Source organism: Portunus trituberculatus, chromosome 13, assembly GCF_017591435.1.
Source record: "Portunus trituberculatus isolate SZX2019 chromosome 13, ASM1759143v1, whole genome shotgun sequence".
Taxonomy (NCBI): Eukaryota; Metazoa; Arthropoda; class Malacostraca; order Decapoda; family Portunidae; genus Portunus; species Portunus trituberculatus.
In genome coordinates this window covers 3,921,781-3,935,708 of record NC_059267.1, presented here as the reverse complement: position 1 = coordinate 3,935,708, position 13,928 = coordinate 3,921,781, and the positions used below count along the sequence as shown (strand labels likewise).

Genomic DNA, 13,928 nt, shown 5'->3' with positions numbered 1-13,928 from the left:
TGTTCCTGGTCTCGGAAATCGTATCATTCATCTCCTTCAGGATACGGTACCTATAGACGAAATATTTACCTACTTATTCTATCTAGAGAAATAGAATAGCACAATCATCAATAATCATCGTTATTTTCATAATTTCATGCAATGATTTATCAAATAGTCATAGAAAACCTAACTTCAGCATGTGTTGTGATGATTATATTCTATGTAACTGTATAGGTGGTAGCTATACGTTGTATTATATCCTCTTATTTAGATCTACCTACCTAGGTAGTAGATTGATTGTCTTTCCTTGTTGCTCTCCAACAAATCATCGTCCTTGGTATCTTGAGACGATGTGATAAATAAATTATTTACATTTTACTTATGATATTAATGAATGAGTACCGACGTCAAAATAATGTTGGTACCTAATATTAGTTATCCGTATCCATGGGTTGCTTTAACCAATAGACTACCATTCTGTTTGTTGCGAAATAGTTTAAGAAAGAAACGGATGAGTAGAATCAGTATTCAGTAGATGAATAAACGAAACAAATGACGGAGGCGGGAAGACGAGAGGGAGGCGGGCCGTGGCCCGTGGGAGGTGAAGAAGAGTGGGCACTCCGCCGTCTGTGCGTAGCAAACCGTGAAGGAAAATGTAATATCCTCCTTTGCCCTGTGGTGTTGATGTGTCTGTGGTTTCTCAGAAGGAAGATGAAGTACTGCTGAATACCTTATCACAGCGTCTGCAGTGAATACAACAGCAATGCCCAGTTGTAAGTAGATAATAAGAATTGCACTCTGGGTTTGTTTACATCCACCGCCATCACCACGTCTGTGGGGTAATACTTTGGTCTTTTCCCTTGTGTTCTGATGGTGCTTGTTGCTGTTTTCAGCTTCTGTTGTGTTGTGGATCATTCTAAGGCTTTGTCCTGGAATAATAGTATGTAGTTGTTTAATTATTATGGAAGGGTTCCTTTTGTTGTAGTGCTGTGGCTGCTTTTGCTGAGCCAAGAGTCCTTGGCTGGTGCAAGGCTGCGTCATGTCATGGAGTTAAGATCGTATCTTATTAGGTCTGTGGGAGTTGACATTTCACTTGCCTCATCAGGGCTTTTCTATCCCAAGTCATCAGATACAGCTCAATAAGAGTATTTTGAACTTTATATACCTACCGTAAATAAATTGGGACAAGTTTCACCCAAGTACAGAATCTGATGTGACTCATGTTTTTCTGGTGAGAAGTGTAGTGAGATGACTGATAATTTCCGTCGCAAATGAATAATTTTTGAGTTATGACCGTTTTTTAACTCCAACTTATGCCTACCTCTCATTCCCAACGATCTTGGGGACCTGTGGGAAATATATATATATTTTTGTTGTTGTTGTTGTGAGGGCAACATTAAATTGAGTAATGTGCATTGCATGAGAAGCCAGAACTCAACAAAATCACTAAAAAACCCCTCTGAAAATACTTCGATGGTGGAGGCTGTGGCTGGCTGCTGTGACAGTCCAGTCCAGTCCAGTAGTGGGTGTGAGATTGAAAAGCTCCAGTGCCAAGATATGTGGAACCACCAGTCACATTCATCACATTGTACCCCTTTGCCTCTGTTTACGCACCTCAGGCAGTGTTGGCAAGTATCCTTCCTTTGGCTTTCTTTCTCCTGCTCTTCACAGGACCTGCATAGGTCTTCATCACCCACACTTCCTAAGAGTCCACATTTTATGCAAACTCTTTTCCTAGCAACTATACTTAATGACATGTTTCACACTTATTAATTTACCAAGCAGTGAAACCCACAAAGTCTGACCTTTGGTGAGGCCATGGTAAACAAGCCACTCTGTCTCCCTAGTTTTTCCAGCCCTGGTTAATCTGGCCTCCCTTGCATTCCACCCCCTTGGCTGCACAGGCATGTGGGATTGCAGTTTATATATATATATATATATATATATATATATATATATATATATATATATATATATATATATATATATATATATATATATATATATATATATATATATATATATATATATATATTATAAAAGGAAAAAGAAATGTGGAAAAAGTATGCTTTTAGTTCTATTCATATAGAGGAATAAGGAAATAACTATACACTATAGTCCAACTCAAATATGAAGGACGCTGCAGCGTCGCCAAACATTGTAGCACATGTTTCGATCTCATTATTAACTTACATCTTAATGAACCGTCATTAGAGTGTATTCCTCTAAATTTCTACTAAGGATGTATAGAGAGCTTTGAATATTGTTTTAGTGTAATGAAGACAATGATTTTGTATAGATACCACAAAATGTAGCACCACTGCTCTCCAGCATTGCTACTTTTCAAGGTTGGACATGGATGAGGTCAACCTCCCTGACTGCTGATAATCCCCAGGTCAAATTGAGTCACTCCTCCCCTCCCTGTCGCTCAGGATGGAAGGTGAATATCTCGTCCGCGCTACTCGCCATCGCATCCTTCATAGTCGAGAGAAATTAATTATTTACAGCATCAACAAGTTTTGCTTAGAGGATTCTTTTATTATCAATGTGGAGGACACTTCTGACGAAGAACTGTCTGATTAAATAGCTGAGAGAGGATTATGCCTACAGGGTAAAACCTCCATAAAAAAAAACGCACCTTAACTCTTACCTCATGGGTGGTGTGGAAAAGAGTAAAATAAAACAACAAAAAAGATGCATGTCTACTTGTCTATTTTAGAGAGAGAGAGAGAGAGAGAGAGAGAGAGAGAGAGAGAGAGAGAGTGTGTAAACTGTTGTGCAAGCAGGATTACACACACACACACACACACACACACACACACACACACACACACACACACACACACACACACACACACACACACACACACACACACACACGTGCATGAGAGAACTATATAGTAATAAGAAACAGGAGGAAGTAGTAACAAGCCAGAGAGAGAGAGAGAGCGGGAGAGATGGGCGTTTCTCCACACTTCAGTGTTAATCCTATAATTGGGGCTGCGACGTTTGGCGACGCAGCAGCTGGGGAATCCCCGATAAGTCTCCCCTCAGCGGCCTTCATATTTGAGTCGGACTAAGAGTATGAGGAAAAAAGCTACCATTTGCAACAATTATAGCCCTACATTTGTTTTCGTCACAAAACACAAGATAGCCGGAAGCAGTATGAAAATAAGTCTCTTTGGAGTAAAAAGTTACGTAAAATCACAGTTTCACAGTGGCTTCCTTCATGTGTGCTGCTTGCTTTGCTGAAGTATGGCCAAGGCAGTAGGCGTTACATACAGTATGATGGGTGTGACCAGTGGCAACATCAAATTTGTGCTTTTGGTGTTTCTCAAAAGGATTATTGCAGTATGGTTTGCAAGGAACTTGAAAAACAGTGGTTCTGTGTCAAGTGCTCACTGGCACAAAATATTATACATTTTTCAGTTCGTTGTAGCCATATTTTGCATATTTGGTGTCTATGATCTAAATGTTTGCATTCATATCCTGATAGTTTTAAGTACATGTAGTTATCAGATTTCTAGTTAGGTATGATAAACATTACCTATTATGTAATCACAGATACAAATTTTGAACCTTTGATTGTAAGTTACAGCTGACCTCCATCACTACTCATCTCTTAACCACTTACCTTCTTTAATTGACTATTTACCTGTGTTTTAGATATTTCATGAATGTTTTAGCATTTAATGATGGCAAGTGAAAGAGGAGCATGTTTTACAAAAGTAATGAATTGAATAACTTTGTCAATACCCAGAATACATTGCTAGCTTGAAAAATGTATCAATATTTGCAGCGGTATTGGTATTTGATAAAACAAAACTCATAAAATTTACTGGTGTGGGAGAGGGTTGATGTGTGTGTTGGCAACAACTAAAAATAAACACTGTTACAGCAAAGAAGAATGTACTCTCCACCAATGTTGTTTAAACAGTGTTTATCATAGTTTCATAAGTAAACAAGGAGGCTGGAGTGACCTGTGTAGGAGGCTGGAGTGACTAGGGTAGGAGGCTGGAGTGACCAGGGTGGGAAGCCAGAGTGACCAGGGTTGGGGGCTAGAGTGACCAGGGTGGGAAACTGGAGTGACCAGGGTTGGGGGCTGAAGTGACCAAAGCCTAGAGCATCTAGAGGCCAGAGTGACTTGAAAGTAGGCCCTGTGCCAACTGTTGGTTTGTTTATATTGAGCAGCGTTGCCAACGATTCACTAATTTTCTGGAGTTGACCGCTTAGTTTCCGGCAATGTTAAAAATGGTTTAAAATTATGTCTGGTTGTTATTCTTGTATTCAAATAATGTGTTTGAAAATTGCCACCACCACAGCCATCAACCTCTCGCTCATAAGATAATGCTATTATTGTGGTACTAACCAAACCCAACATAATAATCTCTTAGACTGCCCTATAGACCATTCCAAGGGTTACTAACCAAACCCAATGAAATAACCTTGTAACCGGGGGGGGGGTGTCCACCCTAGATCTCCACAAGGGTTACTAACCAAACATTATAACCTTGATTTAATGCTTGTTAGAAAATCATTGGTTGGGTGAAACTATAAATTGTTTGTTGCAGGGCACCCCTGTCCCCCCACTAGAAGGTTATGATGTTGAGTTTAGTTAATAACCTTTGAGTGAGGTCTGGGATGGCTGTGACTCCCAGCTAGGTTATTACATTGGGTTTGGTTAGTAATCCTTAGGAGGATTGGGAAGGGAGGGGATGCAGTTCCTCTGGTTAGATTATAAGGTTGGGTTTGTTTAGTATTCCTTGGAGAGGTGTGGTGTAGCAGATACAGCAGGAAATGCAGCATTGGCAACACTGCTCAATATAAACAAACCAATGGTTGGCACCGCAGCAGCCAGCTGCCACTTTCACCACCAAAGTATTTTCAGAAATTTTTTGTGATTTGTTAATTTCTAGCTTCTTTTGCAATGCACATTACTTGATTTAATGCTCCCCCAGCCAAAAGCCCCCCAATTTCCCATGGGTCCCCAAGATCATAGGGAATAAGAGGTAGGCATGAGTTGGAGTTCAAAAGTTATAATTAAAAAAATATTAATTTTCAATGGTAATAATACATGCCACCAATCATTTCATTACATTGCTCACCAGAAAAATGTCACATTAGAGATTCCATGGTTGGGGGTGGAACTGCAAATTGACAATAATTTATAATGCTGACAGGGATTTTTAAAGATTTGTCTTGTTTGATTGGGATACAAGTTCCCCATGACCCCTGACAACATTCAGACGTGTGGTGGATAGGCAGTACCTGATCTTCCTTGGTGCTTACTTATGAGTAGATCGTGGGGAAATAAGTGGTGACGCTCCTGTACACTATAGTATTTTGCATAAATATAGAAGCATATGCCCCAAAAAAGTTATTTTAGTAAGGGGCATGGAGAGCACAGGGGGTGGCAATTGCTTGTTATATACAGACCCTGCCAGGAAAACAGGAGTGGTGCTGAATGGGTTGATATCAGCCTGTTGCTTATCTATATGTGAACGACTGTATGACCATGATGTGCCCTTAATCTGACCAGTGGCGTTGTTGCAGCTCAATAAGCTTGATGACCAAGAAGTGGCCTTGACAAAATAAGCTGTCCTTCAACCATCTGTATCCTTCAAAAAGATGGTAAGGCTAAAGCAACAGTATACGTATTGTGTTGAGGATCAGGATATGTAAAGTCTGAGCTAAAGAATAAATTATTGTGGATACTTTGATATATTAAGATGAGTTACTTTGCAGGTTGATGCAAGTTTGTGACCACACAAGAATGCCTGGGCTAAACTCTACTTGGCTGTGTAGTGGACATTGATGGTGGAGATGAAATATGCTTATGCAAGAAGAGAACTTGACTCCATCTCCAGTTGTGTAAGTGCATTCAGACATACTTTAAAAAATATGAATGGATGGGGTCTACACAATCAATTGCACTTCAGATTATAAACAGTTTGTCTTTAGCTTCAGTAACATGGAAGATTCATTAGGGCAAGGAGAATCTCAGAATTATTCTGTAAACCCCTATTTCTTGCTTGAGGATCAAGGTACAACCAGCCATTGTGACCTGAAGAAAATGGAGAAGCAAGGTGATGAGAGTGATGCAGAGCAAAATGTTTTACAGAATGTGAGTGAGGAACTTTGTAAGATAGTGCCAGAATGCATTCAGGGTAACTCTGCTACTAAACTCAGTGACGTGGAGAGTGTTAGTAAGGGAAGCATAATGAGTAGGTGTGGTAATGAGGACATGGAGAAGGGGAAGGGTGTTGAAGGCATTGAACAAGATGGTGAGAATATCCATAGTGAAGCAGGTTGTGAAGATAGCAAAATACATGAGTTTGAAACTTCCTCAAAGAAATCGGATGTTGACAGAGAAAATGATGATTTGAATGAAAATGGTGATAGTTTTGAAGGAGTGAAGGAAGTTACAGGAAGTCATTCTACAACACATGAGGGTGATGTAAATGAGAGGAATGAAGAGAAAGCTGCTGGGATTGCAGTTCTTGGTGATAGTGAAAGTAATGTTAACTCTGACTCCAGAGATTTTAAAAATGAAGAAAACAACCAAAATATGAGTAGTTTCATCTTGGAAGGTGAAGAAAATGAAGATGATAAAAGTATGAACATCTCTGGCTTAGAAGGTGATGAGAATAGAAAGGATATCCAAAATATGATTAGTTTTGACTCAAGTGGTGATGATAATGATATTAGCTTATATTTAAGCAGTTCTTCTGAAATGGAAGTCAGTGAAAATGAAGAAGCCAGACAAGCAATGAGTAATTCTGTCACTGAAGATGATGATAATGAAGAGACTAGCCAAACAATTAATAGTTCTAGTTTTGATGACAGTGAAAGTGAAGATATTAGTCAGAGTACAGTTAAATCTGACTTACAAGACAGTGGAGATAGAGAGAACAATCAATCATTGGCTAGTTCTGGCTTAGAAAGTGAAGAAAACAGCCAGATGTGTAATTCTGGCATGGAAAGCAATGAAAATGAGAACTACCAAATGGAAACTGGTTATGTCATAAAGGGAAATGAAAATGAGAACACAATGACTAGCATGGAAAAAGATGACAGGATGGTAGAAATGAATGAAGACAGTTCAGAAATGGAGCATGATATGTCTTTCCATGATAGTAAAAAAGATAATGTGTTAAATGAGGAGGACATTCAGGAAAATGACAAGGAAGGTAGTACAGAAGTGGAAAGTGATAAAGAGACAAAAAAGAATACTAACAGCTGTGTTATCCAAGAACAACTTGAAGACTTCACCAAAGAAACACAAGGCTGTCTGGAAGCTGAGTCAAGACTGAAAGACACACAAGAAGACTCCATGGAAAGAAGTTTAGAAGAAAAAATAAGTGAATCAAATGACTCTGCACAGAATGCTGAAAGAAGTGAAGACCAGGACTTGAGAACAGTGACAGAGGAAGGAGGAAAGATGCAGAACTAGAAATTGTATCAAGAAAAGAAAAAGATGGAGAGCTGCAGTCTGAAGCAGAACAGGAAGAGATGGAAACTGAAGTATCAAGAGTAGAAGGTGAGGAAGAAGGTGAAAATAAAGGATCTACAGTCCAGGGAAAGGATGAGGAAAATAAGACTCCAACAGGTGTAGAAAGTGGCAAATTGTGTGAAAAAGAACAGTTAGAGACGGAAGGAAGAAACATAAATATGAAAAAAATGAGTGCAAATATAGAAAATGATAAAACACAAAAATCATTAGACAAAGAAACTGAACAGTCAAAGAAAGGTGATGCTGACACAAGCAGAAGCAAAGGTTGGATTACCACCGGAGATCATGATGAGCCAGATAAAGATGCACATGATTCAGGCCAACCAGATATGAATGAGCAATCACTAAAACTAACAAGTGAGATTAGATCAAAACCAAACCAAGGAAAAACATATACAAATATGCATGAAGAGACACTTTCTGAGGATGTGCAGAATCAAACTGGTGCCAACAAAATAACTGGAAAAGATGTGGATCAGCTTAAGAGACTTGCTGTGACCAAAGATGTGCTAAATCAGGCTGACAAACATGGAATAGCTGACAAGGATGTAAGTGAAAAGGCAAATACTACATCACAGGAATCAACTCCAGAAGAAACACCACAGAATCAAAAGGAGGAAATTGGATCAGAATCCCAAGAAATTGAGAAAAATGGAATTGGTTATGGAAGCAGAGAAGATGAAAAGTTAAGTAAAGAGGTGATGGTGCAACAAAATACAACTACAAGTCAACTTAGCAAGGAATCAGAACATCCTGGAGGAGAAATCAGCAGTAAATGTGATGATTCTAGAACAATGAAGCATAAAGATGTAGCTCCAACATGTGAAAGGAAGCCAAGCAGCTCAAGCAGTAAAAACACAGTGACTGACAAGAAAATGCCACCCAAACAGAAAAACATAGCAAAAAAATCCACTAGTAAAAAGACACCAGGAGGTGCAGTCCACAAACAGCAACCATCCACAGAGAAAACACTGTCAGAGGAACAAGATGTAGGAGATTCCAATGACTCAGATATTGTGATTCTCTCAGAAACAATTAAGACAATTGAGAATACTGATAGGTCAGATCAAATGTCCCTTGTGTGCCAAAGATGTTACTATCTGTGGAATGATGAGGTACTTGAGGCAATCTTTGAGGGCAACAAGAGTGTGACAGTCAATTCAAAAATCACCTATGGGGCCATCATGTGCTTCAGTAATTATGCAGATATTCACTACCCAGAGAACAAGGAGAAGGCATTGAGGAGTGTTTTGGAGCGAGCTGACCTCGGTAAGAGCATTGGAAATATGAAGATAAAAGAAGTTGTCGTGTGGCTGAAGTGCTTGATGAAAAGTGGGTCGGTGAGTTGTTGTACAGTCTTTGATGCAGTGTACAACCCCAAGAGTGCTGATATGATGCTGTCAGCCTTACTAAGCCCAAAGCCTGCAAGCCAAAAGGAAAATGAAGTTCAGAAATCAAAGCAACCGAGCACAAGTATGGTTGACGAAGAGACTCCAAAACAGAAGAGCAGCCTCACCAAAACAAAACACAAAGCTGGACCATCCTCAGAGACCATCACACCATCCACCAATACTACTGGTGCTGAGAAAATTACTCTGTCTCAGCAAAGTGAAGTCAAGAAAGATCCAGATACTACTGCAAAGAGCAGTGTAAATACTCAGGTCAAGGAACTGAAAGCTGGTTTGAAAAAGAAAGATATGCATCTTAGTGAAGCACCTGCTACCTCATACGGAGATGATTCACAGAGTTTGAACAAAAAAATTATTATAAAGAAATGCAGTGTTAACCTGGGAAAACCTGTGCCAATAACATCAAAACACAGAGTTCGTATATACCCTGTTTGGAAGAGCTCTCTGAAACGGTCCATTATAGGGGAGGAGGTGATGAGGCAATCCATGAAGAAAAGGAAAAATTTGGGTTGCAAAGAATCAACTGGTACAGAAAGTTTGTCAGAGTCAAGTGATAAAAATGATGCCGAGTTACCTATGAATGAACCTCCTACTACTGACTGTTCAAAGTATGTTAGCAAAGACTCCTTTCATGACTCAGATAAGGATGACACAATGTCTGAATGGAGGGAGAGTAATATGAATGCATCAAGGAATGAGGAAAGCTCTCTAGAGAACTCGTCTGATATTGTTACTACTAAACCATCAAATAAGAAGAGTGTGACAGAATCAGAACAAAGTACAGCAGATGTGAAGGGAGATATTGTTGTAAAGGACCAGGTTAAAGCAGAAGGATATAAAAAGGACAAAACTACATTGCGCAACAAAAGTAAAATAGGTGCAAGACACAATAACAAAGATATAAAGTATTCCAGCAGAAAAAAGAAATTTGGTAAGATTAATGATAAAGATGCAGATCAAATACTTCCACAAAAATCAGAAGCCTCCACAGATGACGATGTAAGCAATATTATCAAGTCAAAAGATGATAGTAGAAATACTGGAAAACATGACTTGCAAAGTACTAAAGCTATCAACAGGAATGAGAAACCAGAGGAAGCCATCATAAAACACGACAAATGTGAGAGAAATGAAGAAGCAAACAAGACTGATACAGTAAGTGAAAGCTGTGAGAAGAATGAGGAAACTGTGGATGTCAGTGCTAAGAAATCTGAAGATGTCAATACTGAGAAAACTGGAGATTTCAACTCTAAGAAAACTAAGGATGTCAATGTTGAGAAAGCTGGAGATGTCAACACTGAGAAAATTGGAGATGTCAACACTGAGAAAACTGGGGATGTCGACACTGAGAAAACTGGGGATGTCAACACTGAGAAAACTGGGGATGTCAACACTGAGAAAACTGAAGATGTCAACACTAAGAAAATTGGGGATGTCAACACTGAGAAAACTGAAGATGTCAACACTAAGAAAATTGGGGATGTCAACACTGAGAAAATTGGGGATGTCAACACTGAGAAAACTGGAGATGTCAACACTGAGAAAACTGGAGATGTCAACACTGAGAAAACTGGGGATGTCAACACTGAGAAAACTGGAGATGTCAACACTGAGAAAACTGGAGATGTCAACACTGAGAAAACCATCAACACTGAGAAAACTGGGGATGTCTGTGCTGAGAAAACTGATGTCAACAATAAGAAAACTGAGGATGTCAATGCTGACAAAAAAGAAACTGAAAAACGTGACAAAACTGAGGAAACTGTGATAAGAAACATGAAAGATGCAAAAGCTGGACATGAAAAATATGAGAGAAATGAAAGAGACATGGAAGATGTAAAATTTGAAAGCAATGAGAGAAGTGAGGATTCTATCATGAGAGAAGCAGATACAAAAAGATATGAGGAAACTAAGATTGGTGAGGTTAACATGATTGATGCTGAACAGGTTTTAACTGAGAAACAGATTGTGTCCACTGTTGAATTGGTAGGAAACACAGCGGAGCATGAAGATGTCAGTGAAAGGGTCAGTGGAAATACAGAACCTGAGGATGTCAATATGAAAGATGCAAAGGAACAAACTGTCACAGAGAAACAAGATATGTCCTCAGGAAACAGCTTTACTAATCAGGTAAAAAGGTCAGCTGAGGGCCCCAGTATCCATTCTTCAAAGAAGCAAAAGGTGTCAGATAGAGTAAGAGAAAAGTCACCAAGAGACACAGAAATTCAAGAAGCCAAGGATCTTACTGCAGTTATGGAAGGAGTACCATCAAAGCCTCAGAGAAAGACAAGGACAAGGACTGAAACTCGACGTTTGTGCTCGACTGACTCAAAAGAATCAGAAAGTTCTATGCCGGCTTCTTTTGAAGGTCTGCAAAGCTCTCTTTCTAGTGAGATGACTCCAAACGGTGATTCCTCTGATGAGTATGATAAAAATACCAGCAAGGAAAGGCGAGTATGTAAAGAAAAGATGGAAGAAAAGATTTTGAAGAGTCCAAGAATCTTGAAATCCAGGTCACAGAGAGCAATATCCAAGAAATTTGTGTCTTCTAGTGAGACATCATCTGACAGCAATGACCTACCAGTGTCTAAAAATGATTCAGTGCCTCAGTTAAGAACTTGTATGAATTATCAACCTGTGTCATCCGCTATAAACAATGAGGAGACTGGGAATATATTGGTCCAAAAGTTAGGGCTAGATATCAATGCCATTGATTTGTACTGCAATACTACAGATAGTAAGATACCCACCAACAGAGACATGGCAAATATGCCCCGACAAAGAGGCAGACTCACCAAAGCTTTGGAAGCCATGTTAAGGGAACGTTCAGACCTGGATGGAGTTGCAAAAGAAGCCTTTGACTTGCTCCCATTTGAGCATCACAACTTGCTAGGTATTGCCAATAACAGAGAACGTTATCTCACAAATCAGGAGCTCCTTGTGTTGCAAAACATTTGTGTGCTCAATCCTGAAGCTCCTGATGTGGACATGTTCTATCAGATCCTGATTCAGGTGCTGCTGGCTCGCAGGAGAGTGTTAATGGTACCCAACAGTCTTGCCCTCCTGGTGGTGACAGAGAAGATTCGCAGGGAGTTCAACCGTGCCAAGAGGAAAGGAAACCACAGTGAGTATTTAGCTCAAGACTGGGATCCATGTAAAATATACACAACTGAGGATTTCTGGATTGCGGAGAAGAAACCCCCAAAGGTACCTACTGTCCGTACTGTACTGTCCATCTTCTGTTTGTGGAAGAACATGGAAAAGCGTGTCCCAATCTCCCTTCCTATAGCACTAGAGGAGCTATGCAGGAATCTGGTACTATGGGATGTAGACAAAATAGGAATATGTGTAAAACTTTATTCAAGGTACTGCACTTTCTTATATGAAGAAAAAAATCCAAGCTTGACCGAAATCTTCTTGAATCAACCATTTGTTGGCTCCAAGACCAAGCTACAGAAGAAGTTGTTGTATAGCAAGGAGGACAGTTCTAAGGAACACTACAGAAAACCTTTCATTAAAACACAACAAGAATGTGATAGAGAATGATGTGCAAGCATTGCTGAAGCAGTGCCTCGAGGCAGAACAAGCTGCACTCCACTCTTCTAATCCTAGTGAGGAAGAGTGGTTCAGGAAATGTGTTCAGGCTTTGAAGGCCAAGGTAGATCTATATAAAAAGGACATTCAGTTAATTCAAAAAGTAACTAAGGATACTGAAAAGAAAAAATTCCAACTTCTCTCCAACTTGAACAGCTCGGAATACGAGGACCTTCCCCAAGATCTGGGCAAGACCACTGAGACTCTGTACCGCCTACTAGCCAAGATAACCACCAAATTTGAAATGATAAAGGAAGCAGAATGTATGGCTGCCAAGGAGACCAATAAAGTGCCCAGACTCTCCTCCTCTGCTCTGAAGGCTGCTGACCTTGGGGAGGATATCTCAGAAAATATGAAGGATCTGGTGTATGAACTCCTTTTGAATAAGGTGGGTGTGGAGGAGATGAGGCCAGTGTTGTGCTCCATTGTGGAGAACATGACTGACAAAAACATTTCAGTGGTGCCTAGTAATTCGTGGATCAGAAATTTTGCCCGAATTACTGGGCTGAAGGTCAGATCTCGTAGCAGTGTTGTGTAACTTTGTATACAGTTTGTAGGAATTTGGCATTGTAGTTTTTAAGGAACTAAGAAATTTCTGATCAGTATGTTTTTATGATGCTTAAGAATTTCTTGTGTTAAATTTTATTCCAACAATTTATTTTTCCTATCTTCAAAGACAGTTTATTTTGATGTACTTGTAATTTTTGGAAGTTTGCCAAGCATGATCATTTTCTTGTTATGTATGTAATGCTTGGACAGGATTTATTTCAGTATTACAGTATGTTTTAATGTACAAGATGAAAGTGTCTTTTGTAAATGTGATGTTTAATGAATTCTTATTTTCAATTTTGTTGAAGGATCTAAACATGCTTTTATCAATTGCTCTGTTTGGGTGTTTGTTTGTTTGTTTGTGTGATCTTGGCTCTCATACTTAATGTTCCATGAATTTAAGAACAATGTTAGCAAAATGAAAAAAAGTATTTTAATTTATTTTGAAATTATTATAAATTTTTTATTATTTTATTTTTTCTCAACACTTTACATTCACGTTGCATCTTTGTACACTGAAGTAGGGTGTTAATTGTTGTCATGCAGAACACTACCTGATGTATATAATACATATTCCTTTTTATAACTGTGAATATAGAAATAGTATATTTATTCTCAGTAGTAATTACTAGTGTTGTTCTTTTTAATTAATTACTAACTTTGATTTGAATTAGATTTTCTATTCCATCTATTTGTTTTGTTTGAAGTGACTTAGTTTCTAATGAAACCAAATATGATATCAATGAATTATTCTTGTAATTTTCTCTGCCTCTAATTGTGTGTAGTTCTCATGACAAGATTCTTCTGAAAGTTTTGTAACATGCCATATTTATAAATACATTTTGTTAATGTGTGCATTATATTTGTAAGGAATTATTGTA

The 13,928-nt window shown here is 38.9% G+C and overlaps 2 protein-coding genes across 2 annotated transcripts in view; both read left to right on the top strand.

Moving 5' to 3' along the window:
• The first annotated feature begins 543 nt into the window (after positions 1–543).
• The window catches only part of LOC123503108, a 13,534-nt gene continuing 149 nt past the window's right edge, over positions 544–13,928 (top strand). Inside the window, 3 exon segments of the mRNA XM_045252538.1 lie at positions 544–755; positions 5,728–12,402; positions 12,404–13,928. The exon segment at positions 12,404–13,928 is cut by the window's right edge and continues 149 nt beyond it. Coding sequence (XP_045108473.1) covers positions 7,495–12,402; positions 12,404–13,036 — 5,541 coding nt within the window. The 5' untranslated portion in view covers positions 544–755; positions 5,728–7,494 and the 3' untranslated portion in view covers positions 13,037–13,928.
• Positions 5,954–7,435, top strand: LOC123502946 (uncharacterized protein DDB_G0290685-like). Its single transcript, XM_045252240.1, has one exon. The coding sequence runs from the start codon at positions 5,954–5,956 to the stop codon at positions 7,433–7,435; it is 1,482 nt and encodes a 493-aa protein (XP_045108175.1).

What these genes read in the sequence shown, in the direction of transcription:
- LOC123502946 (XM_045252240.1), top strand. Translation starts at nt 5,954, where the DNA reads ATGGAAGATTCATTAGGGCAAGGAGAATCTCAGAATTATTCTGTAAAC.